Source organism: Haemaphysalis longicornis, unplaced genomic scaffold (genome assembly GCF_048455015.1).
Source record: "Haemaphysalis longicornis isolate Haplotype H1 unplaced genomic scaffold, Haemaphysalis longicornis Haplotype H1 scaffold_1, whole genome shotgun sequence".
NCBI classification, from domain to species: Eukaryota; Metazoa; Arthropoda; class Arachnida; order Ixodida; family Ixodidae; genus Haemaphysalis; species Haemaphysalis longicornis.
This window is the reverse complement of record NW_027526203.1, coordinates 141,738,158-141,762,867: the sequence shown is the minus strand read 5'-3', so window position 1 is coordinate 141,762,867 and position 24,710 is coordinate 141,738,158. Positions and strand designations below refer to the sequence as shown.

Genomic DNA, 24,710 nt, shown 5'->3' with positions numbered 1-24,710 from the left:
GCAGCCCTCGCAGTGGTAAAAGCGACCTCCAGTGAGGTGACCCTCGTGGAGGCTAATGGGCGCTCGCAAACGGCGTCGCCCGGCGCCTTCCGCATGGGGTCTTTTGGAAAGGGGACTGCATACGCAAAGCTGCGGGCAGTTTTGTTTAAAAGCGCTTTTTAAAAGATGTCCGCCTGGAGTCAAGTAGCTTGCGAAGTCGGAGCGGGTGATCCGGGCATGTAAGTTATATTTATGGCTCCTTATGCCGCGTTTTCTTGCAGTGTCGTAGCTTCTCTATACTAAAGACCGTATTTTGAGGCTCCGAACCAAGGGTCGGATATTGTGCTGCTTGGCGCGAGAACGCTTGTTCAAATCTTGCACCGGCGCCGTTTTTCGATTGAAGCAAGAAATGAAAACGTCCGTGTGTTGACACTTTTTCGGCGTTCAAGATCACCAGGTGATCCACATTATTCCTTAGTCCTCCCCTAAGCTGTGCCTTTTAGCCGAGGTGCAACTTCGGCGCGCAAAACCCCAAGCCTGAATATTTTTTCCAAGATCTAAAACAGCCCTTGTATTTTATATAGGCGGTTCGAACTGAGGTTACACATGAAAAATGTCTCATAAATGTCACAATATTTCTTCAATGTGTTTTTGGAAGGCCCACCGGCATAGTTTGTACGAATCCCATGCAAAAGTATTATATGGAAGAGGCACTTGTCACCACCTTCATAAAGGGCAGTCTCTAAGTATTTTACCACCTTTTGCGGCAGCGGTAACGAACTAAAGGAGGATAACACCACCTTTACTTCGTTGTACTCCCTAGGGCACGAACACAAATGCGTATCAGTAAAGCAAATGTGTTTGTTTTACGATAGTTAGAAAGCGGTATTTTGGAAACAGAATAACGTTTATCAGGAAAATCTTCTCGATGTGATGTACGTCCGTCACTCAATCAAAAATGCACGCCCATGAAGGAGGACGAGGCAGGTTGACCCCCGGCCCTTCCTTAAAATGTCGCTTGCACTGGATCTACCATAGCAGCATTAAATTTATCCCCAGAGGGTTGCCGACAATTGTCCTTTTTTTTCGTTTTAGGTAGGCCCCATTGCCTTTGGTGGGTTCAGTTTGGCTTAGAATCACTTTTTTGTCTCTTTATTTTAGCATCAAGAGCGAACATCGTCGGTCTCGGTTTTGCTGTGGACAACATGAGAGGGGCCCCGGAGTACAGCTGCGTCATCTCTGTGCTGCTCGCTTTATTGTCGCACCTTAAATCTTCAGCTAACGCGGAGTGTCGGCCTGAGTACCGAGAATTGTCCAGGGGCGTAACGCACACCGCTTGCAAGCCACCAAATCCACGGTGCCGCATAATGGAGCGTGGTCTGGCCCAGGGCGAACCCGAAGCCATTCTGCGGCTGCACAACGACTATCGGAGCAAGATGGCCCTCGGAAAGGTGCAAGGATTCAAGCCAGCTGCAAACATGCACGAACTGGTGAGCGCATTGTACTTTTACCACCCACAAAGCTTGCGCTGCAAGAATTGGCACAGAACTCGCGAAGCTAGAGTACGACATCCTTTATCCTGATCGTCACTACAATCGCGAGAACAGAAGGAGAATGCGGATGGGGTGAGGCTTAGCTTATGAGGTCTATTGGAATTTCCGTTTTAACGCGCAGGCTGAACCAACTCGGAGATCGGTAACGACAAATAATCCTAATGTATAACACGCTAACACCTGCGGTGCGAGAGAGCTTAAAGGGACCCTGCAACACTTGTCATCGACTACTAGTACTGTATTTTGGGATAAAGTCTATTGTCCGGGAAATCTCCTCCCGCAAGAATTATGAAAATCCGTTCTCAATTAACGAAACTACGCGCGATGAGAAATCGCGCATAATCGTTCCCTCTCAACTCGAGCGCGGACAAGGCGACGAAACCTGCGCGCTCTCTCCCGGAGAGGGGGGCGGCTCGCGGCGTTCTCTTCGGCGGCCTTCGATTAATCACATGCCGGGTAGTTTTCTCTTTTTCTCCGCAACGCGGAGGGGCCTATTTCCGGTCTGGTGCCACAAAAAAGCAGGCATGGGTGCCTGCTCGCAAGTGCGCGCTCGGGCTGGTAGGGCGTTTTTGAAGCAATAAACGTTTGTAGTCGAGTGGTCCCGTTGAAAGGGAAGTATTGAGCTCATCACTCAAACTCCGCGCGCACTCAAAACACAAAATAAACGGCAAAACTGTGCCTACAGGTTCAGGCATAGAAGAGGTTCGTACACAGCGATGACGACGACGGAAATGGGAGAATCTAGCCGCGAAGTTGACCAGTGACAGCCGATCGGGCAGCCATGGCCTATGTGACGCCCCTTAGGCCATGCATAATGAGGACAACTGAAGAGAGAGCGGTTTGTTTTTCTGCGTCTTTCACATCGATTTGCGCGCTCACCGATTCACGTGCACGTGTAATATTTGGTTCAGGTATTCCTGGCAGTGTAATCTAAACGTCGCGCAGGTTTACTTGTACTGCTCAAAGAGTGTTGCAGGGTCCCTTTAAGAAAGGAAGTACGGTTTCAAGACTCGCATAGCAAAAGGGAAGCCTTGCATGCAAAGGAAACGTAACGATAAGGCTAGATGGGGCTGCTTCAGGGTGTCGGCATCCAAGAAGGAATCAGTAGTGTCCCAGTTAATCGGTGGGCTACATACAGGGTCTTACATCGATAAATGAGCGTCTTAAAAAAATATTGGGCGATTCGCGGCTCTGTTCGCGCGTAAACTTTGCAGGAAGGTCGCATTTTGTGTTCTATTATCTTTAACATCAACAACAAGGGTGGCACTAGCCTGCTTAAGAGGACATAAATGGAAACGATTTTCCCCAATAGGAAATAGCGGCCATCTTGAACTTTCATGCCCAACTTGGAACGGCAGTACCACCTGGAGTATGCAGAACGAAACGCCCGATGCCGGGGCCAAATGCGGCAGAAGGACAAAAACTTGTCTTCAATACTTTACGATGACCACAAAAAGTTTCACAGCAGCTGATGCTAAACAAAATAATTCCCACGGCTCATCGTTACCAATGCCAGTAAAAGTTGCATTTTTTTTCATCTGCTCTCAGATCGTCTATCACCTGCTCAACCAGGATTACGCAGCTTTCGGAAACCAGACTGACGATTCCTTGATCCCGTTTATTGTTTTGTTCTCGTTTTACTTTTATTATATTGTTCGTGCGTGTATGTGCTTGTGATGTGCCGTTATGAGATCGTTCACTCCAGACGAACAGGGTGCCTTTTCGGCTGCAGTGAAAAGCTCATTTGGCACGCCACACATACACGGGCGTACAGAGCAAATGTACAATGAGAACAAGCTAGGAAGAACAAACGCTTATATTCTGTGCGCGTACCGCGAATAAACTAGTATATTTCGTCTGCTTCCTTAGTCCCCGTCTTTTTCGCGCTGTCGTTAAAATGACACCATACCAACTCGCCCAGCCAGCTCACCACTCTGTCACTCTTACGTAACAATCTCTGACCACCATAACATAGCGAAACAACAGGTTTTTTTTTTTTCATTTTCTGCCGCCTCACTTCGCTGCTTCCTACCGAGACCCGTCATCTCACGTCACGTTCTGCATGGGGCCGGTGGCGCGGCCGTTCTAAGTTAGCCATAAGCGTCCAAGAAGGCCGCTGCTCTCCCATGGGTGCAATTGTTTTTAATCAAGTGCTAAGCGGCAATCAGCTCTTTTTTCGGGAAATTAAACAGTATCCCAGGCATGCCGAAGTAAATCGCACGCGTATGAATTAATACGCAAATATATAAATCAACCGCACAACGTTCCCATCAGCAAGATCGCATGGCTGGGCACTATAATTTACGCAGGTATGGGACGATGAGTTGGCCTCGGTCGCGCAAGCTCATGCTGACCAGTGCGCCGAGAACCGAATCGCCGAGCACGACAAGAAACAGGCCAGGGCAACCGGTGAGTGACTGTGGCTGCTCACGCATTTCTTGTTCTTTTTTGCACGCCACCAATGCTTTCCTGTCTGGGCATGGAATGGCTTTAGCCCGTCCAAACAACCCATTCTAACAGTTCAAAGCATACGTGCATGCCTGCCAGGGCGCTTTTGGCACTCTTTGAACAAAAAAGACATCTATCAGTGGATTTCTAGGAATGCCTGAGCGTCTCCTCACCATCCCTCTCCTGCGGGAAATTTAAACTCGTAACGCTGCGCGCGCTTTACTCCGGCTTTAGGAGACCCCAAATTGGTATTTCTGGGGCGCCCTTGCCCCACCGTTCCAACCCTGTTCCTCGTTCCAACCGCCACAGGGGTCACGTTTCCCCGCTTTTGCAGAGGCATCGGCTGCCTTTCGCTCCCTTTAATGGCCACCAGCAACGGCATTTCGTGGCGGTCATTCCCATTCACCCTCACGTGCCACCTTCGGCCCTTGAATAGTAGCACATCCCATTTGATAACGCCAACGAGTGACGACGGGCGCGTCGAGACGCTGTGCGATGGATGAACCCCTCACCGCTGCGACCTGGCGCGCCCCTAGCAACTAGGTCGGTAGCGATGCGAACTCGGCGTCACCGCAATTCTGCACTTGGCTCCATTTACGTCACCTGTCACGTTACGTGCTCGGTCGCTCTCGGTCTTTCCTTCGCTCTGTGTCCGCAGATCGACGCGATTTTTGCCCACGTTCCCCATTTATTGCTCTCGCCATAATCAAATTATAAATTGCAAGTGCGGGACTTCCCAAGTCTCAGCTATCGGTCTCAGCTATCGGCAATAATAGTTGTAAGGGGGGAGTTTTACATACACAAGTTTGATGGGATGTATTAGAGGACTCAAGGTGAAGGCAAAACTGATACGAAGAACATTTGACGCCGGTATATTGTGGGACTGAAGGAGTGTTCCCACTTAACGGCACAAGCGGCAAACGCGAGCAATGCCACAGCAGAGAACACCACGGTGGTGTTGACACTTGTTTGTGACATGAGCTGCGAGGCGACATTTTTTTAAAGATGTTAATGTTTTTCCGCGTACCGCACGGGAATTTTTTTTCGGCCTGTCTATCTCTCCGTCTATTCAACCACAAAGTGAAAAAGCCTGTGAAAGATTGTCTCTGCGTGGAGTATATATAAGCAACACCATTCCAATCTCCTAACTGCTATAATGGTTCTTAGTCAAAATTTTTGTCAAGTCTTTGTCAAAATTTTGTAGTCTACGGCAACCGTGGCCAGTAAAGCTGCTGTAAACCACTACACATGCTGATGGGGGAGGGCATGAAATGTTCCTCGTTGACCAGACGGGCTGGTCGCTTGCACTCGGTTTCTCTGGCGGCAAATGCTGGGTTCTGACGCATGCGCTCGGCGTCTTTGATAAGAACTGAGGGGTCCTGCCTAGCCTGGCGCATGCGCTAGCCCTCGAATGAACTAGCTTCAAACCTAATCTTTACCTGAACACATGGGGTGGGGGGGGGGGCGTGTCCCATTGCTCACCGGTGTCTTATCGTCCATCATACGGTTTCGATGCCTGTTTTGTGTTTTTTCTTTAGACGAATACTGAGCTGTATGCTGTCCGCCTGATTAGCCTGATGCGTGCGTTCGCCGTCTTTGGCTAGGACTGCTCGGTCCTGCCTGTATTTTTGGTTTACTACACGAAATTTTCCGATCAACAACAGGCTAACAGCTACGCTGTAAAATTCGGGATGTTGCATGAGTCCTTCACAAAAAAAAGTGATTACCGAATGTTGTGACCGGAACTTACAGAACTGAATTAGGTTTACTGCATGTGGCAGCAACACGAATTGTGGAAAAGATTGAGGACGAGGATTAAAAATGCGAAAGAAAATGAGGGATTTTCTTTTCTTTTCTTGACTGCCTGACTTTTGGCCTAAACAATTACCCCCATTCACACACCAAAACCATCCCTCAGCGCCGTGAAGTGTTTCGTCTAAAATTATGAAAAAACAATGACGAGTCACGAAACCGATACAATGGGCATGTTGAAATAGCAAGATGGACTGAAAAACGAAAGGGTAAATGTGAGAAAGAAGCCCCTTGCCCCTAAATTAAAATCACTGCAAAGAAAAACATGGGCTGCCACTTGCAGCAGCCTGGTCCACTTCATGTATTTCCTTTTCCCGGCATAATGGTCGCAAGGAAACGTGCTGACCACCGAGCAAAGCAGATTGAATGACGGGCTTTTCAGGGTAGAGATAGTCTTGCGACATCGGTTCCTACCATCACTTCATCGAATGCACCCAAGTCCCTTCTTCGTGTCCTCGACGCTCCAGATATGCGCGAATGTTTATAATGACCCAGAAAAGCCTTATGAGAACGCGCGCGCTTCAGTTTTTATCTGGCTCTATTCCCGTGACATCTCTTTTACCCCCTAAACTTGACTCAATGAGTGCATGGTTGTAAACCATGCACCACCAAGATTTTCCATTCGCTTTTCGCCTCCGCCTATGCCCCGGGTGACGCGTAAATTCCAGTTCACTCGTCGTATTGCATTCGTGGAATACCCTTGGCCATATGCAATGGAAGTACATGTGAAGGTGCGAGTCCGTCACCACATTGCGTTCTTTATGTGCTGGTAGCGGTTCGAAATAGAAGTGATCCTCAATTTCGTTCTTGCTTTCACTTTTCCGTAGTCTCTATACAGCTATATGGATCTGTACAGCTACGTGTTTACCACAAAAGCCGCTATTTCTCTCCCACCTCCGCAGTGAGGTTTCGCCGAGTCGGCCAGAATGTGGGCTGGCGAGGTGAGAGCCAGAAGAAGAGCAGCGCAACTTGGAGCATGCGCGTAAGGAACTGGTTCGACGAGCACGCGTACTACCCGTCGGAGAATATCGCCAGTTTCCAAGTCATCAAAGGGCCTTCCAGGACAGGCCATTTCACGCAAGTATGCGAACGTATCTTTACAATACAAAAGTATTTATTCAACCAGCAACACCCAATTTCTCTACGCCGTATGTGCCGTTTTCGCAACTCGTATAAGAACGTCTCTAGCACTGCTTCCATTCAGCCAACGCGTAGTGCGCAACTTGATCCCGCGTTGACCGTTCGCGAAAATTAGGAGTAGAGTGGGCGGAGGAGACGCATGTTTTCTGCTAGCAGCGTCTTTCAAGCCCACTATTTTGCCTTATCTTACAGACGCTTGCTTTGATTTCCGTACGTATGCACAGTCATGGACAAATCAAATACGTACCGCGGAACGCACTGCCGAAGATACCGGTGCCGTCACCTGGCAGCGGCCATGGAAAACACGGACATATGCGCAGTTCAGATGTCTGGGAGCGAGGGTGCGTTACCCACTGCGATGTGTTGCCCTCTCCTTGCTGCATGCTTGCCTTGTCGCCATGCGGCAAGACTACTGCCACCGCAGCTGAGGGTGTTGGCCATGCTGAGAGCAATGCGGGGCGTAATTGCTTGCAGCTGCGGCCAGTCCTTGTGTAGCAAACGCGTCGACGTTCTCAGAGGCATACTGCTGAGTTCCTCATGCTTTCTTGAAGACAACAAGCGCACAGAAATGAAGACAAAAGTAAAAGCCTGCCGCCTAATTTTTGATGGCACTCCGCTGGTTTGCTTTCGTGGGGCAGTGGCTCGGGAATTGAACAATGAGCTGGCCGCCAAGAACACGCTTTTCTTTGACGCAGTCATGCTATTCAGTTAAAACTAAATGCACCACCAGAATTCATCTCCAATGATATTAACTGCCACCATGGTGTGGGCTGGGATAATTACTGGCATAATTCTAATATTCACAAAAATTAAGAAGGTTCGGCATCTCCAACCATTCTATCGACAGGTTTCGCTTGCACAACAACGTTGTCGGCCCTTTTCTTTTCGTTTTTTGGCAGGCACGTCAGTGCGTGTTGAAATCTCCCAAGCGGGAAGGGATGGACATAATTTTAGGCATGAGCCAGGTGTCTTCGTTGTATGCTCAAGTTACTGCACCACTAGTGCCAAGCTATGCGGCAGTCTGACACCGGCAGACAGGGAGCGGGTGCTCGTGTGCGCCTAGCACGCAGTGCCCGCTGTTATCATCTCGCGCCGCATCGCTAACAGTTGTTTTCAGCGCTCTTGTGGCATGGCGACAAGGGCAGCATGGCAGCAGGGATAGGGCAACATGTTGCAGTGGGACACGCACCCTCGCTCCCGGCATCTCAACTGCGCATGCCCGTGTGTTTCCCCGGCCGCCTCCAGGCGACGGCACCGGTGTGTTCGGCCATGCGTTTTAGGGCGCAGCCCTTAGGCGGCTGTCTCTGAGCTGACCCGCGTCTCCGTCGTTACCGAGTGAACGGTGGCAAGACCGAATAGTGATAGAAAGTAAAGGAGGAGAGTGTCGCGAAGACCGAATAGTGAAAGAAAGCAAAGGAGGAGACTCGCGAAATTGTGAGTGGAGGGCGGTTCGCCGTGGTGGCGCGAGCGCTCTCCGAAAGTGTGCGGTGAAGGAAGGGGGCAGTATGCTGTGTCCTCGCGATACGCTCGTCTGCGCTGTGCTGGTGAAAACGTGGAGGGGGGCGTGCGCGTGACGATGGTGTGCGTTCCCTGCCTAAGACACGGGTCGCGGTCCCTTCCTAAGACGCCCTTGAGCACTTGGGGATCTTTAACGTGCGCCAAAATCTCGAACACACGGGCGTTTTCGATTTTGGCCTCCATCAGAAAAGCGGGTGCCGAGGCCGGGAATCGAACCCGCGTCCTTGGTCTCAGCAGCGTAACACCATAGTCACTGAGTCACCACGGTGGGTTCGGCCATGCGCTCCGCGGTACGTATTTGATTTGTCCATGACTGTGCGTACGTACGTACGTACGTACGTACGTACATACATACATACATACATACATACATACATACATACATACATACATACATACATACATACATACATACATACATACATACATACATACATACATACATGGAAACATTGGTACGCGGAGTACTAAAAGAACGTAAATACTGAGAGTAACGATTAACATATTCTATGTACCATTTAAAAACGGGCCTATAAAGAATGTGGCTTGTAAATCAAACTCCACCACCAAGCTTTCGTATCTGTCCAAACAAAAATATTAATTTTTGTTACTGCGTTGTAGGCACGTTAGGGGGTATTGCTTTTTGCAACATTTGTCAGATAATTTTTCATTCATTTATACCTAAATGTGTAAAAAATTGTGGCGCGATGTTTTCCTACTTTGCATGCAAAATTGGTCCAAAAATTAAAGTTGATAATTGATCGATATCCCTCGCAAACAAGCACAACGAAACCAACGTACAATGTTCATTGATCAAACAGGGCCTTGGCTAGACAGAGAAAAAACACAGGAGGAAACTGGGATGCACGAGGAGAGGGGGAGGCAGGGACAGAGTTGTGGAAAAGATGGGGTTTTAACCTGAAGGCGGCATTTAAAACTTGGCCTGTGCGCAGATCTCATCGCTTGACTTACCAGAGCATTTGTTACGTGTTTTAACACGAAAGCGTTTTATTCCCGGCTACACAAAGATTTCACCGACGTCATATCCGTCACGGAAGTGACGTCAGTACAACGGAGCAGGCGGCCTGTAAAGGGTGCACCCCTGCACAAAGTGTCTTCTTCCAGGGAAGCAAGCTTTAGTACTAAAGAGTACGTTCTACTTAGGGCTGTTCGTTTTCGGGTTATATATTTTAACACGAAAGTGTTTTCTGGTGGTGTGCACCAAGATTTCGCTGACGTCATATCCGTCACGGAAATGGCGCTAGTACCCCTTTGCCGAAGTGAGCCGCCACCAGAACGTCGCTCGCCAAGCACACTCACAAGACTGCCGCCGCCCGGCAAATCATGCTCAGCTTCACATTTTGCTGCACATTTTGCTTTCGTGTTTTACCGATTCCAATGACAAAGAAGTTTTTTGTCTCATTTATTTTCCATCCTGCTTGTTTCATCATATCATGTCAAATTCTAGCCAAGAGATTTCCGCACAACTCATTGGTGGTGACAGGTTCACAGTGAACTTCAATATGCCTTCTATAGTCGAGGTGTTTATCCGCACATCCGCATCCAATCTTTCGGCTCATCTTGAGTTCATGACAAAACTCTTCCATGTAAGCTGTTAAACATACATGACCACATGGGGGGCCATAATGGGATTTCGAAAACCTTTGTTAAAATTTGTTATGTTACTTAAGGTCATGCCTTTATGTTAGTCCAGATCATGCAGTAGGCTTCACCAACGCAATTTTTCTGCCATGCGCGGGGCCCTGTTCACGCAGGAACTATTCACATGCGTTATGTCTTGCACTGTGGTTCCTCAGACGAAAGTTTTTTTACAATGCCTAAACGATATACTAGTTATAGATCCGCCGAGACTTCAGAAGCGTAAGCGCTACACAACACTATGATGAGTTATCATAATAAAGGTATACTGGGGGACACACTCCAACATTCACTGCTGAAAACATCGAGTAGTAAAGAGTTTAAGGCTCCCAAGATAGGGGGGCCCTTGTCATAAATACGTGCAGCGTGGCTGTATACTACGGCTACGATCTGTTGAGAACGGTTGTTTTGAGGAATGTACCAATCCTTTGCCACTATTTGCAACTCTGAGTTCTACTTAGCCACCCGACACTCTTTTTCCGATAGTAAATTTAGTTTGAAGTGTACGGAAGGCTGTTGCCGCAATACTCTCAGAGAGGTTTCGTTCCTATGGTATTATACCTTTCAGAAGGTATATTTCTCTCGTACAAACATGTGTAATATCTATTCATCGATTGTCTGTCACGGTACTTTTCGGCGCCTATTTCAGACAATTGCTTGCATTGACAACCGGTGGGATTTGATTTTCGTATTATTCAGTAGTGCCCTAAATGTATGATACTTGTGAATTCAAAAACCGAATGGGCGAATGACTACTGAAACTTTCAGTGGATATTCCCCGAATGAATATTGAAATTCGGCAAGTGGCAGCGCATTAAAATCTGCTGCACCATTACTTTTTGTGGGTAACACTTGACTTTGACATATTACAGCTCATGTGGGGGAACTCCCGCTATGTGGGCTGCGGCTACACCTTCTACACTCTCGAAAACGACAACAGCACCAATCGTTACCAGACAACCCAGGCCTGCAACTATGGACCCAGGTGAGCAGGGTAATTTCAAACAAAAGCTCTGCATCGTTGTGTAGACTGCGCCGTTATGTTAATAAATGGAACTAAATGTACCATTTAACGCCGCTCTTACGGGCGTCTGCGACGGCAGCGGCATATCACCACTGTCGCCTCCGAATATCTCAGGCGCAAGTGAATTCTATTCGTTATAATAAACAGGGAAACAGGGAGAGGATCGCCATAGCTCTATCGAAATTTTTTTATCGTGTCAGAATTTCGGCTTCTACAGCTTAAAATGTTATGCTTCACGTGCAACATGCGTCTCGATAGAGCCTCAGCAAAGTTTAACGTGTGTCTTTTCCCCTCAGGTGCACATTTATAAGTGTGAACAAACATTTTTATGAATGCATAAAATAGCGGCATCAGGAGTATAGGAAACGTTCAATTATTCCACACACCTCCCTTCTTACACAAGAATTATTTAGGAGCCCTTTGGTGCAAAATGTAGCCTGAAAACTCCGAAGGATATCGTTGAACGGTCTAGTGATTGTATAGCGTACAGGAAGTGAATGTAAATATCCACAATTTTGTTTCCAAGAAAACATGGAAGATTCTTCAACATTTCGGGAGGGTGGAGGAGGCAGGATATGCAAAGAAAAAAAGAAGAAACCGTGAAAGATTCACAAGCACTGTTTTACGCTTAGGCGTAGAAAAAGCAGGTTCATATCAGAATACCGAAAACTCTGAACGAAATGTTGCACGATATGCAAACCTAATTGTGGAAGCCCACCTAAGTATACAACCCACTCAACCCTGCGCCTTGGTCGATGACTGGGTGTTGGTTGGATGCAACTTAACTAGCATCAAGTGATCGTCCAACACTTTGATTATATTTGTGGAAAAAATATCGGTGGCTTCTCTTTATCAGATTGACTAAGCTTTCCTCAGGTTTTGCAACCGTTTCCGATAAACGTGTGCGCATGGGCCTAATGAGGATTTTCTTCCTGTGCACCCACTAACAATGAGCCTAAAAATCTCGCAACATTTCCTCGCAAGCCAACGCATAACGTGTTTATGTGATGCCTATTTTAGTGATTGCACGCTGGCGTTGGAATTAGCAAAATATATTCACCCCATTTGGTAGCTCGGCGGTTATTAGCCAATCTCGAAGCGTGGGGACGCCAAATGCTTGTATTCCAGCAACAGAAACTGGCCGCATGTCTGTTGCTTCGCTGCAACTATCGTAGAAAGATATAGTTTCCTGCCGGCCCTGCTCCATCAGAGCCGGCATGCCGGCGCTTATCCGCCAGAATGTCCTCCCCGGTGTTTTGCTTGCGTTTTCGGGGAATGTGCTCGTGACTAGACTTGGCACTTCATGAGCACTGCAATGGACGCTGAAGGATGGAAAACCACGTGATCTTGTGCCGTCCTTTCCAGACCTATGTGCACTCCGAACACAATGTATGCCGTAATGCATGACTGAGTACAATTTCGTCGTCGCGTACAGTCACGCGGAAAGCTTAAACGAACAGAGGAGCGCACCGCCGAATATACGCCTCGAGCTTCACGATCGCTGCGCCGTCTGCCGCCGCTCCTCCGCGGCGCTTACGGGGTGTACGCTGCGCAGCTGATAGCGGCCCATGCAGTGTTTTGGTTCTCTTTTGCTTATTTTGCCTTTCCGCGCCCTAAACATTTTGTTATGGTGATGTCTGTCAGCAAATAGTACGTTTAGGGCACTTTAAAAAACAGCTGCGTCCTGATTAGAGTTGTTCGAGTGCTCGAACGCCAATAAGAGCTAACCGGGGACCCGTTACTGCGCGCTTCTTCGCCTCTCTTACGGGTGTCGGCGACGGCAGCGGCATATCACCACTGTCACCTCCGAATATCTCAGGTGCGAGTGAATTCTATTGAAGTCTCGTTTAGACCTCATATTGGCACAGTGAGAGGTTGGTTTCGTTTTGCAGCGCGAACAACGAATTCGGCCTTGTTTTGAATGTATACCTCGTACAAAAATATCATTCGGGGAGGTCATTATATACCTGACAATAACTTGTGCCTTTTATATAAATACAGGCCACGCGACCATGTTAAGTGTATTCCGAGTCTGTGGTTCGTTAACTATGTTCCCACTCCCGCCTGATAGCATGGACCAAAGAGAGTTAATGAAACCACGGAAAAATAAATAGTCTGCCAAGTCCGAGCAATGCAATACCTCGTGCGGGAATGAAAAAACCCAGTGAAGCTTCGCAAATTCTACGTTCGTCTTACCTTTAGCAAATTTGAACTCACTAGACCATCTAGATGCGAAATGCACTGATATTTCCCAATACAGGAAGGGGGAGGATGGGGCGCTTAGATATCATTGTGTACAAATGAGGAGCCAAATCAAGGAAGGACCGTTTTAGTAAATCACACACAAGCTCCGCCTTTACCTTTATTTTGTTTTTCGACTTTAACGAATAGGCGATCACTCGGCGTACACATTTTTTGAAATATACTGTAAGGAAGTTCACAAGCGATACAAGGTGTCGTTGGAACAGTGTGGTATCTGATAAGGCCCTCTGATTTCACTTCTGTGCTAAATTCTGCAGGCTCCCTGCAGCTGTGTCATATGATGATCTTTCGAAGAAGCGTTTAGTGACGGCCGCGGATATAAGCGAAGTATATATGTAACCGATGACTGTTTGGGGAAGCTCACCTCGCGACAAGACGACCAAGCCGTAAATCCGTTGGGCTAACTCTCGCATGTAATGTTGCATTATCCATCGTACTTATTGCGTAGAATGTCCGTGATATTTATGCCACATTGGCTTGTTCAGGATAGTGATCAATATCCGAGATATGAAGCGTAACTCGCGGGCTGTCAGGTATGAATGCTCCGCTAGAATATGAAAGCACACGAAACCGATTTACATCGCAGTGTGTAGCCATAGCATGAGCATCTGAACGAACGCTGCTTACGGAGGTACTGTTAGTAAATTTCAGGGCCGTGGAATTACAATCAGCTCCTTGCATTTATCCCGGTTTCGTGACGCCGGCTTTTGACACACACCTGGCGCTTATGCGGCCCGAATGTACCACACAGTAAGATCGCGTCAGAAGCATTTACACTCTCGTAAATACACGACATTTGCGAACAGAGTGACTGCTCCACATAAATATGTATTTCCAACAAATACAAACGGAAAATATCAGTCGAGAACGTGCCTCAAAAGCAACGGCGACAGTGGTGAGCTGGCCGGCGACTCCCGCGACTGATTTCGAAACGGGCCGCTAGGGGGATTTCAGTGGCGCCCCTACTGGCAGCGCTCGAGGCGTATACTCGTGGCGACCCTGGTGGCGCCACCTGGCAGCGGCCCGGGGAAACGCACGAACTTGCGTACCCAGGGCTACCGTCAGGTGGTGCCACTAGAATCTTCGGGCTCCGCGATTCGTATTAAAGGCGATAGTCTTTCTTGGGCTACTTAAACGCAGATATTTTGGTCTCTCTGTCTGTCTGTCTGTAACTCAATTCCGCCAGCCGGCCAAAGTGAAATAAAATCTGCGCAATAGTCTTATTTACTCACAGCCAAATCTAAACGTCTAAGTCCAGTATCACTGCGCATACTTGCCAACATTGTTGAACCAGATCAAGACATTACTCAAATATAAGGCAGAAACTCATTCCATAAGTGATATTTGCAGACTTCCCTTTCTAGAAAATTTATGGATGCTCGCTTTTTGCGGTAGCAAATGAAATACCACATCAACGGCTGAAAACCGTCACCTGCTGTTGAAAGCGCTACCTCCTGGCGGCATTTAGGAAGTCAAGCTGCAATAGCAACGAAAGGTTCAACTAGATGGAACCCACGTTCCGCTTGGAACGCTCCTGCAGTAGGGCATCGTGGTTCTGTAAAGTAGGGTGCCTCAATTTACGCGCGTCTCCGCCTTACGGCAGCGCTGGCATCGAGACACCCGACTTAGAGCAGTACAACGCGGTAAATTTAAACTAACTTGAGGAAATCTCTAGCGGGTTATCTTGGGACGAAGGAGACGAGAAAGTAACAGCATGAGAGGGGAGCGGGAAAGAGAAGGGAGGCCTTTATTTGGCAGGGGCGCTAGTCGACTGTCGTCTTTCGGCGACATTGCCAACGAAAGGAGCAAAGGAGCAGATACGCGGCTATTTTTTCTACAGTGGCTAGTGTTTCATTTGCTACCTCCAAAATCAAGCATACATGTATTTTCTAGTAAGGGAACACTGCAAATATCACTTTTGTATTGATGTTTTGAATGAGATATGCGAAATGGTTTATTTTCGCTCAACAATGTTGACAACTATGAACATCGCCACCAGATTTAGATGTTTAGAATTGGCTTTGCCTATATAAACACCTTATTCAGCAACTGCCTCCACTTTCGCCGGGCGGCTGTATCGAGTGGCAGACATATTAACAGACCAAAACTTCAGCGTTCAACTAGCTCCAGAAAGACGATCGTTTTAATAAAGATCTATCACCGCATGTGCCTTGATGCATCCGGCTTGTTACCCTTTTGCGGGACTAGCGAGAGAAGTGCGTATATGGCAAGTGAGAGGGATGAGGTCAAAATGGGGAAATGCGCGTATGGAATGGCTTCCTGGGAACATCTTTAGGTTCATAGGGACCCCGGCATAATTAGCGTGGTGCCTCAATGTTTCTGTGTGCCACGGATGCCGTTGGTTTTCTTTTAGCTAAATCAGCAAGCAGAAGATAGGACTGCCTGTTAGAATAGGCCCCTCGCTTTCGTTGAGGCAGTTTATCCAGCTCCGCCCCAGAGGGGAAATGCTTTTCCATTACGTAACTCACGAGCTATTTCCAAATTCCGGGGAATGTGAGGTTTCCCTGTTCTCGGCAAGTGCGCTCTTCTGATCATGCCTTGGTCATGCTGGGCGTGATATCGTTTTCAACGTAATATTCATAGACGGCATTGGTTTTCAGCCGTATGCGACAGGTGGCAGTATGGTTCCGCTATGAGAGGATGCTTATTCCGGATGACTTATAGCACCACGCGCAACAGCATCCAAGTGCTGTGTGGTCCAACATGTTCTTCCTGCTTTACCGTATCACTCCTTCTTCTCCGTGACAATTAAATTGTTCGTCAATAGAGATTTCAGGAGTACGCACATCAAAATGTCGCCCCAAGAACTCCTGTGTACGGGTTTGCATGAATTAGTCACGCTCGCGAAAACACCTAACTTGTTTGTATACTCCAACATCGGTCGTAATTCAACGCTTCCCCCAAAACTAGCATTAAATTTTGCACTGAATGGGCGCAGTAATCTCTGACGGACGATGATGACCCAGTGATATTTCGCCCTACCGAGCAATAGGAGCGCCGAGGCAAGCCTAGAGCAAATCCTCACGTGTGGAGTCTGCGGCACAGCAAACTAAGTGGCAGCCCTTTGTGGTCAGAAGGTACACATGGCGATGTATGCGAGCGAAATGCAAAAAACAACCCTGTGTTGAAATTTTGGAACACATCATACATACGTAAGCACTCTACAAAAATTCATCGTCGCACATAAGCGTCGTCACGTGGCTTGAAAGCGAAAGCATCATGACTTCATTTTCAATAATTATGAAATATTGGTGCACTACGACATCGTATTCGGTATGCGACCCAAATACCCTTCGAGGAAAACCAGTTCCAGGCGTTTCCATCTTTTAGCTGCCTTGTACGCTTCCTAAGATTCGGCACCATTGGCCTACCTGTGTTGTGGGGACCGCGCCTAGCCGACGCGAAAACTGGCGGTGCACCTGGCGTCGAATCCCTTTCCGCCACGAAACACCGCACGAGTAACTCCGACGAAAGTCTGCTGACTGCCCCTCGCGCTTTATGGAGCCACGGTGGACGCATTCTACTTTTGAGTTTCAATTTTACTTAGGTGAAGGCGTGCGGCAGGTGGATTGATCCAACCATAGCATGAGCAATGACGCCGGATTTTTCATCTCATGGGCCACACAATTATAGCCCTTCAAAACAGCGCCCCCTATAACTTAGGTGCAGAGCTGGCGTGCTAACGGAGTCTTAACATAGCTTTCGTTTGTTTTCCACACCAGATTTCTATATGTAAATTTACGGGTACCGGTCGTCCTTCTGGATAATTTACGCGTGTACAGTGGCATTTGTTCTCAACGCCGGTGCTTTCACAAATAAGAAACGCCTCCTGGAAACAGGCAATGAAGATGGTAGAATTACACGTTTTAACCCGTACTGATGCCTGGAAAATTGGCAATGCAAACTGGCCATCTCTGTAACGGGTTTTGTCTACTTTGTTTCTTTCCGATTCACCAGAGGCAACATCCTGACCGAGCCTGTCTACATAGAAGGAGAAACATGCAGTGCTTGTCCAACAGGGAGCTATTGCAACAAAACGACCGGACTATGCACAGTACGTACGCCAACCTCGTATAAAAAGTAACTGATCGTACAGCACGTAGCCCTAAAAGTGACCAAAATAGAAACAGAAAACCCGTTGCCTAGTGCTCATTCGGTCGGGTTTTGAAACCCCGAAGAAAAGTATATATACCCACGCGGGAGATGGGCCACGGTTGCTGGTGTTTTATAGTCGAAACTAGGGACACCTTTTTAACAGAGGCAGTAACAACAGAATGGAAGACATGGTCAGGAATAAAAAACACTAGCATGATAAATCAGCCTATACAAGGAAGCTGGCTAGACGCTGCACTGAAATAGTAGACATGATTCTAATGGGCATGGACGTTGACGCTTTCTTCACCTGTTCCCACTTTCTACAAGTGTACAACTACAATAAGCGGATTTCTACTGCTGCAAGAGATTGAATTCAGCCCAAATAATTTTCATCGCATTTTGCTATTAAGTTATCAGGTAAATCGTCACCATCGTTTCTACCAGTGTTTTACATAGTGAAGGATTTCAAGTAGAATGAAAAGTCGTATGAATTCCATGTAGGGGACTAAAATAAGAATAAAACTTGGCATAGTGGTACAACATTATTGTTTATATAGCAAAGCTTGAGCAGTTCACTTGACCAATGTCTTCCCCTGATCAAATTGACACAAGTCGTCTGGGACTAAGCTTACCCAAGCCTACCCGAAAACATGATCTGTGCTGCGTCACCACTGAACGTGAGCACTGAGTTTGGTAATTGGTGATGCCACGATGTTGTATACATTTTGTACGAGAATCCCATTCCAGGGATCGTATTGTTTTTAGGTGTGTGCCTTTTTAAGACCAAGATAACTCACAGAGAGCGGGTTGAAGGAGATTCAAGGAAGTTTGTATCAATATTATTTCATAGTGAATAAGGGCGTCCATTACCGCTGAACGCGACGGTGCTTAAAGGGGGCATTAAGATAAAATGCAAGTTTGGTTCATTCAAAATATTGCTTCGTTAGAATCATTCTGACACCACTTTTAACGTAAAATTTGCTCAAATAAGCTGTATAATTAGTAAAAATGGAATGGTCATGCGACCTACTAGCTGATTTCCTGCAACAGAACCTATGATGTCATGACAGCCAGCTATGCGATTGGCGGGGGCAAGAAAAAACGAACGCAAATTAGGCAGAGCTTATAAGCTTGCCGAACGAGCTATCTGCGCTTAAATTTAGGGCACATTCTGTTTATATCAGTAAGAATGGTAGGACAAACAGTGGAAGTTACGAAAGCACACGTAAACTTAGAAGCACCTATGCGTACTGCTGTCGGTGGTGCGTGCACATTGCGCGCACTATGCTTCGTTTAGATGCACAGCACTGCGGTGCTTCGGGGCTGTCTCAGACGACACTGGCCGATTGACGCAAGCGACAGTGTCTTGCGTGACCATATTTGTCAAGCGAGCACCATGTTTCACGAAACGATTATTTTCTCCATGAGCAAAAACAATCCGGGTTTAGATACGGTCACAAACAAACCAAAGGCAGAAAACCGCTTGCCGCGGTGTGTTGGCGCTATCTAGGCTGACTAACGGTAAGCAAGTGTCCGCTCCACACCAAGTTTAGCTGAATGAGCTGTTCATATGATGTCATTGCAAACGTCATTCAAACTCACCTTTTGGCGCGAGAATCAAAATTTTAGCTTAAATATATTAATTTCGCAGTGAATAAAGCATCGTTTGCTACCGGACAAGCGCTGGGAGGACTATAGAACAAAAAATGTTTCGAATAAAATAATTTTGTATTTTCTCTTCATGGCCCGAAATACAAGTTTGTTTTATTCGAAAGATTTCGTGTTTTATAGTGCCCCCAGCGCTTATCCGACAGCAAACGATGCCGTATACACTCAGAAATTAATAAATTGAGGTTAAAATTTTGATTTTCCCGCCAAATCGTGTTTTCGCGACGTCTCCCATGAAGTTACACGGGCGGGTAGTGAAACGAACTTCCAGTGCGTCATTTGGCTCAGCAGCCTTGGTTAGCGTCAGTCCTCCCAGATGGCACTACCGTACTGAGCCCCGGACTGTTGCCCACCACTGCTGTGTTTTTGGCCGTATTTACACCTAGCTTGTTTTTGTTACGTAAGAAAGTAATCGTTTCGTGAAACATGGGGTATGCTGGACAAATATGGGAGCCCGTAAGACAACGTCACTTAGGCCAATCGGCCAGTGTCGTGCAAGACAACTCCAAAGCGGCTGACTGCTGTGCAGCTAAATAGAGCATAGTGCGGCCATTACCAACCACAGGGCGCATCGGTACTTGTATGTTTAAGTGTATTTTCGGAATTTTCATTGTTTACCCAACAATTCTGACTGCTCTGAAATTAATACGCATTACATTTAAGAGCAAATAGCTCGTCGGAAAGCTTATCAGCCCTGTTTAATTTGCATCTGCTTTTGCCCGCCTCAACCAACCGCACAAGTGAGCATATGACATCTTAGGTTCGGTTGCGGAAAATGGGCTAATGGGTCGCATGACCATTCCTTTTTTTCCTAATTAGATAGCTTATTTGAGCGAAGTGTGCGTTAAAAATGGTAGCAGTGTGGTTCTAACGAGGCAATCTTTCGAATGAACCAAACTTGCGCTTTGTCTGCATGCCACCTTTAAAAGCTGCCGGTGAGGCCATAGATATTGTCTTGTAATTCTATTTTAGATTCAAACTTTCTCCAAAAGCGAGCAGAAACATTAACGATGACCATTGATTGGTAGTGAACTAAGAGCCTGAATATGTGCACTCAACTGTTGTTGCTCGAATTTTCAATACGTGCGTTCCAGTACTAAGCACGTGGAGCGGTAAGTGCAGCGCCAAAATAGACGGAGATAACAAGAAGAGAAGACAAAAGGAGTTCCTTTGCGTCTTATCTTTCCCTCGTCCATGTGTACTATTACGATCAATTTTACAAAGTGTGCAATGCCAACTATGTCAATCTATTACGTCACTTGCAGCCGTATAGCTAGTGCTACTGGTGCTTGTTGCGACTTCTTTGTGTGCGTCTGTTTCTTCGCTCTCTCTTCTTTGTAGTTATGTTTATTCCCAAGCGGCAAACTTTTTCTGAACCTCAGGTGCGTGCCCCAGCGATTATGCATTCATCATCTATGGTGTTTGCATGCATCAAGTTTATGCATGGGTCATTTCGTACAGTACTCCTCCGTACAGTGTTGGACGCAGCACTCGATGAGAATGAGCTGCATTTTAAAAGGGCGACATTTAAAAGAGTTTGGCGACAACTATTCAAACAAAGGTTCAGGATCACCTTGGTTAACTTATACTTCATAGAGGTGCAGAAGTTATCTGAACATTATTTCTGGCAAATACTGTACAAGTTCTCACGTACGAAAAGCCACTACTGATCAAGCGTGTTGCCCTTCGTGCACACATCCATACAATATCACATACCCTTGTGCACAGGTGAATTGGGCGAAGCTAGAGAAAACTGCACATCAGCTAAATCATGTCATAAAATCGATGACATGCGGCAAAAATGTTAGGGGCGAAGCCTCTTAGGGGCTCGGGTTGTCGGCGTCTCATGTTGTAATCGTCTGATGTAGTCACAATACAAAAATACCGGGATGCTCGTTAACGCCTCGCGCTAGAAAGCTTCCTGCTTCAAAGACACAAGACTTTTACAGCAAAGCTGTATACCTCTACCCATCAACGGTTTCATCTCCGTTGGCAAAAGCACCAAGGCGCCACACAATGATTGTAATGAACTAGAACAATGACCTAGGACTGTCATTCGTAGAACCCGTTTGTGGTCATCCCTCAGATATAGCCGCAGCGTAGACATCACCTACAGAGAGGATTGCCCTAAGCTTGGTAAAACGACAAGTGACACATTATTTTCAAGAAATTGATCAAATAAATAGATTGTAATCTATCAACAAATATTCGTATTTTACCAAGCAATCAAGAGTAACTTGACGTGCCATGAAAATTCGGTGCACCGAATTCGGTGGTCATCGCTCTATTATTTCCGCCTAGGGTAAAAATATCCCAACTACACAGGCAACCTAAGTTCAATAAAAAGCACAGAATTTCTGTAGATTTCGTTCACAGCGACAGCAAAATGCGGCCTGCTGCTTCGCTTAAAGTATTTTCCTCTTGGAACAAACTCTAATCAATCTCGTCCAAGTGAAGCTGTAATTACGAATCTCAAGGCTCTTCCACTGAATCTAGTACCAGGCCGTGAGCTCTGAAAGAAATGCTCTCACGGAGTAAACGATTCCGCAATGTCGGAAACCCGGGATGCCGAAGGCAACTGAACACATTACGGCCCTTATACACGGACTAACGGAGAGACGAATCGGCAGTGTTCGAGGACTACATTGAAGCTGCTCAGTCGCTAAGACGCCGACATCTGGCGTACTCGTTGATCTTGCGCTCTGGACGCCTTGGCGCACGGCGAGACCAGCCTTCGCTATTATCGCCACCAGCATTCTAAGCTTTCTAACCTGTGTTGCAGAGGTGTACCGGTATTATGCATATGTCAACGCTCACAGGAAGAAAATTGACCGAGATGACATTTACTGCAATGTAATATTAGTCCGGCGCTTTTGTGTCTTTCCTTCCCAGTTGCCGTCCTGCTTCTTATTTAGCTGTTTCGGTAGTGAAGCGGAGGGTTATATTACACGCTGTTTACCGTCGCTTATTTGCACAGACGGTGTAAGCTTGTTAAATCTACGCACTGCTGAATTGCCAGACAGATGGCAATTTTATTCTTGACCACGGTAACCAGGTGTGTTTTTGCGTTGGTTCGTCCAACTTGACTGTGCGTTTCCGAAAGCTGTCTTTCCAATTTCGCCAAAAAAGAAATATTTCACTAATCATTACGAGCTGGCCACCATAAATGGTTTTCGTTATGAGAAACTGCAGCCAACTGACCATTGTGAAATAGAGGGAAATCTTGATGATTCGTTTTTCACGGTAACCGGAAAAAAAAGTATTAAGCGAAAATCGTATTATCGAAACTGCCTAAAAAAGGAGGAAAATACGCATACTCTGTTAGCAACTCACTTTCATTCAGCAACATTGAAGAAACTGGTCAACTTGGGCTTCACTTGCTGATCCTCAACGTCCGGGAGTAAATTCTCGTGAAACGAAAACAAGAAGCTGCCAGGTTTGTTTTTACACTCGCGACACGCTGCTTTGCATGACAATCCGTTTCGTGCCTTAAGTGAGTGAATCCAGCCGCCCAACGCTTGGAGGTATTCAATGTCCCAGAAAAGGGGGATGCGCCAACTTTTTCGCGTGAGACAACGCATCGACGTTTACTCCTGCCGCTCTTATTGCCTTGAACCTTCGGTTCCCGGCCGCGGCAGCCGCTCTTCTGGTGGAGGCGGAAAGCAAAAACGCCCATATGTAGGAAATTTCGCCGCAGGTTAAAGATCCCCAGGTGTTCTAAATTAATCCGGAGCCCTCCACTGCGGCGCGCCTCATCGCCTGCGTTGTGTCGGCACGTTAAACACTGCAGTCAGTCAATCAATCAATCAATCAATCAATCAATCAATCAATCAATCAATCAATCAATCAATCAATCAATCAATCAGTTTCCTTGAACCATGTAAGCTGGATGTCTTCCACTTGCTTAGCTTCGCACCTCACGCTTGTTTTACACTGTGGCCGAAACCTTGCAGCGTCTTGCGAAGTTTCTTTTTCTGGCCGACAATAGTTTTGAGCGTTCGCACTTCCTTTTCTAGGTCTTTTCAAATTTGCGTACAATTTCTACGTTTATTTTAAACAGAGCGTCTTGCATTCCCTCCAAATTGTCATAAGTAGAACCATCACTCAAAGCAACAAGGCAGCCAGATTGAGAACAAAAAATAGCCTCAGAACCGCAGAAGAACCACCGAACAAAACAGCAATATAGAAAAACAGCAAAGAACAACGCGGAAATCACGGAGCATGGCGAGAAGTCGGAAAAAGAAGTCGCCGCATCCGATAGTATTGCGCAGCTTTCTTGATTATTGTACATTTTTCTAGAGGGCCCAGTGCATCGTCTCTTTAGGGGTCGTATTATGGAATTTGCGGCAAAAATGTGAACGTGGTAAACCCACAAAAATGTATTAGTTCTAAGGGATGCCGGCCGGGAAGGAAAATGAAAACGCATTAGGCCCGAAAGCGTATAATGCCGAATCGTATCAACGAGATTCCCTGGTAGTTATTTTTGCGGCGAACCGACAGCGCCAACATTTTGTATGACAATCTAGTTTTTACACCAAGACGACTTTGCAGATACTTTAAAATGTTCTCAATGTATCTTTAATATCCCTGATAGTTAATTTCGTATGACGCTTTGTAGTTATAACTCTTTTTCGACGCAGGGCCATTCTCAAGGGACCAACTAGGAAGTGTGACTTGAAGGAAGACATCCCTAAGCCGATGTGTGTCACCAGGGTGTAAGCTTTGAGAAGACAAGGAAGGAAGAATAGCGACCAAGCCAAATAAAATATATTTCATCTCGCTGTAACATTTGTTTCAAGCCTAACAGTGTTTAGTAATAGGGAATAGCCGACCAACTAACGGCATTGTTGTATCCCAGTTTGTGAATGAAGTCTTTCTTGCTCTACCCAACCCGGCAGTGAAGCGAGAGCGTTCACTCACGTTCTTGTCTTACGCCTCAGATTTTGTTTTTCAAAACAAAAAACCGATACAGTATGCTTGCTTTTGCGACTGAGTTCTGGCAAGAGCACTCTTCATTTTTAAGTGCGAATGCACTTCTTAAGCGAGCCTGAATTGTCCGCCGCCGTAGTCCGCATAGCAACAGCTGCGGGTGCGCGCGCTCCTCGTCTTCCATAGCAACGGGGGGAGATGGGCGCGCGCTGCCTGGCCGCGTCCCCATGGCTCATTCTTGTTGTTGTTCCTGCTGACATGGCACATACCCACGTGGGGGATTGGCCAGGAATCGGGCGTGAGAAGGGCTAATGCACCCGCTTAAAGGAGTACTGACACGAAATTTCAAAGCTGAGATCCGCTCTAGCAATCAAGTACAACGACAACACAAATAGGTGTCTGTGAATAAATGCATCTTTCTTTCTTTGTAGTTGTGTGTGTGTGTGTGATCTCTCTTTCGCGAACATTACCGAACCGCGCAAATTCAACTCGTGCATTCGCACTTTCACATTCTTCCCCTCGGGGAAATGCGGGGAATTTTTTTGCAAAGCACACAGGAAGAATCACTCAATTTGACATTTTTGCAAAGAACACAGGAAGAA

The 24,710-nt window shown here is 46.8% G+C and overlaps 1 protein-coding gene across 1 annotated transcript; it reads left to right on the top strand.

Annotated features, from left to right (window-relative positions):
* Positions 1 to 1,346: 1,346 nt before the first annotated feature.
* Positions 1,347 to 23,971, top strand: LOC144154930 (CRISP/Allergen/PR-1-like). The gene is made up of 6 exons (XM_077686055.1): positions 1,347 to 1,469; positions 3,842 to 3,941; positions 6,695 to 6,873; positions 10,982 to 11,094; positions 17,374 to 17,470; positions 23,820 to 23,971. Exons 1-6 carry the CDS (start codon positions 1,347 to 1,349, stop codon positions 23,841 to 23,843), a joined length of 636 nt encoding a protein of 211 aa, XP_077542181.1. The 3' UTR covers positions 23,844 to 23,971.
* The last annotated feature ends 739 nt before the right edge of the window (positions 23,972 to 24,710 follow it).

Coding starts and splice junctions, on each gene's coding strand:
- LOC144154930 (XM_077686055.1), top strand. CDS start 1,347: ATGGAGCGTGGTCTGGCCCAGGGCGAACCCGAAGCCATTCTGCGGCTG. Junction 1,470..3,841: donor CTGCAAACATGCACGAACTG/GTGAGCGCATTG, acceptor TAATTTACGCAG/GTATGGGACGATGAGTTGGC. Junction 3,942..6,694: donor GAAACAGGCCAGGGCAACCG/GTGAGTGACTGT, acceptor CCACCTCCGCAG/TGAGGTTTCGCCGAGTCGGC.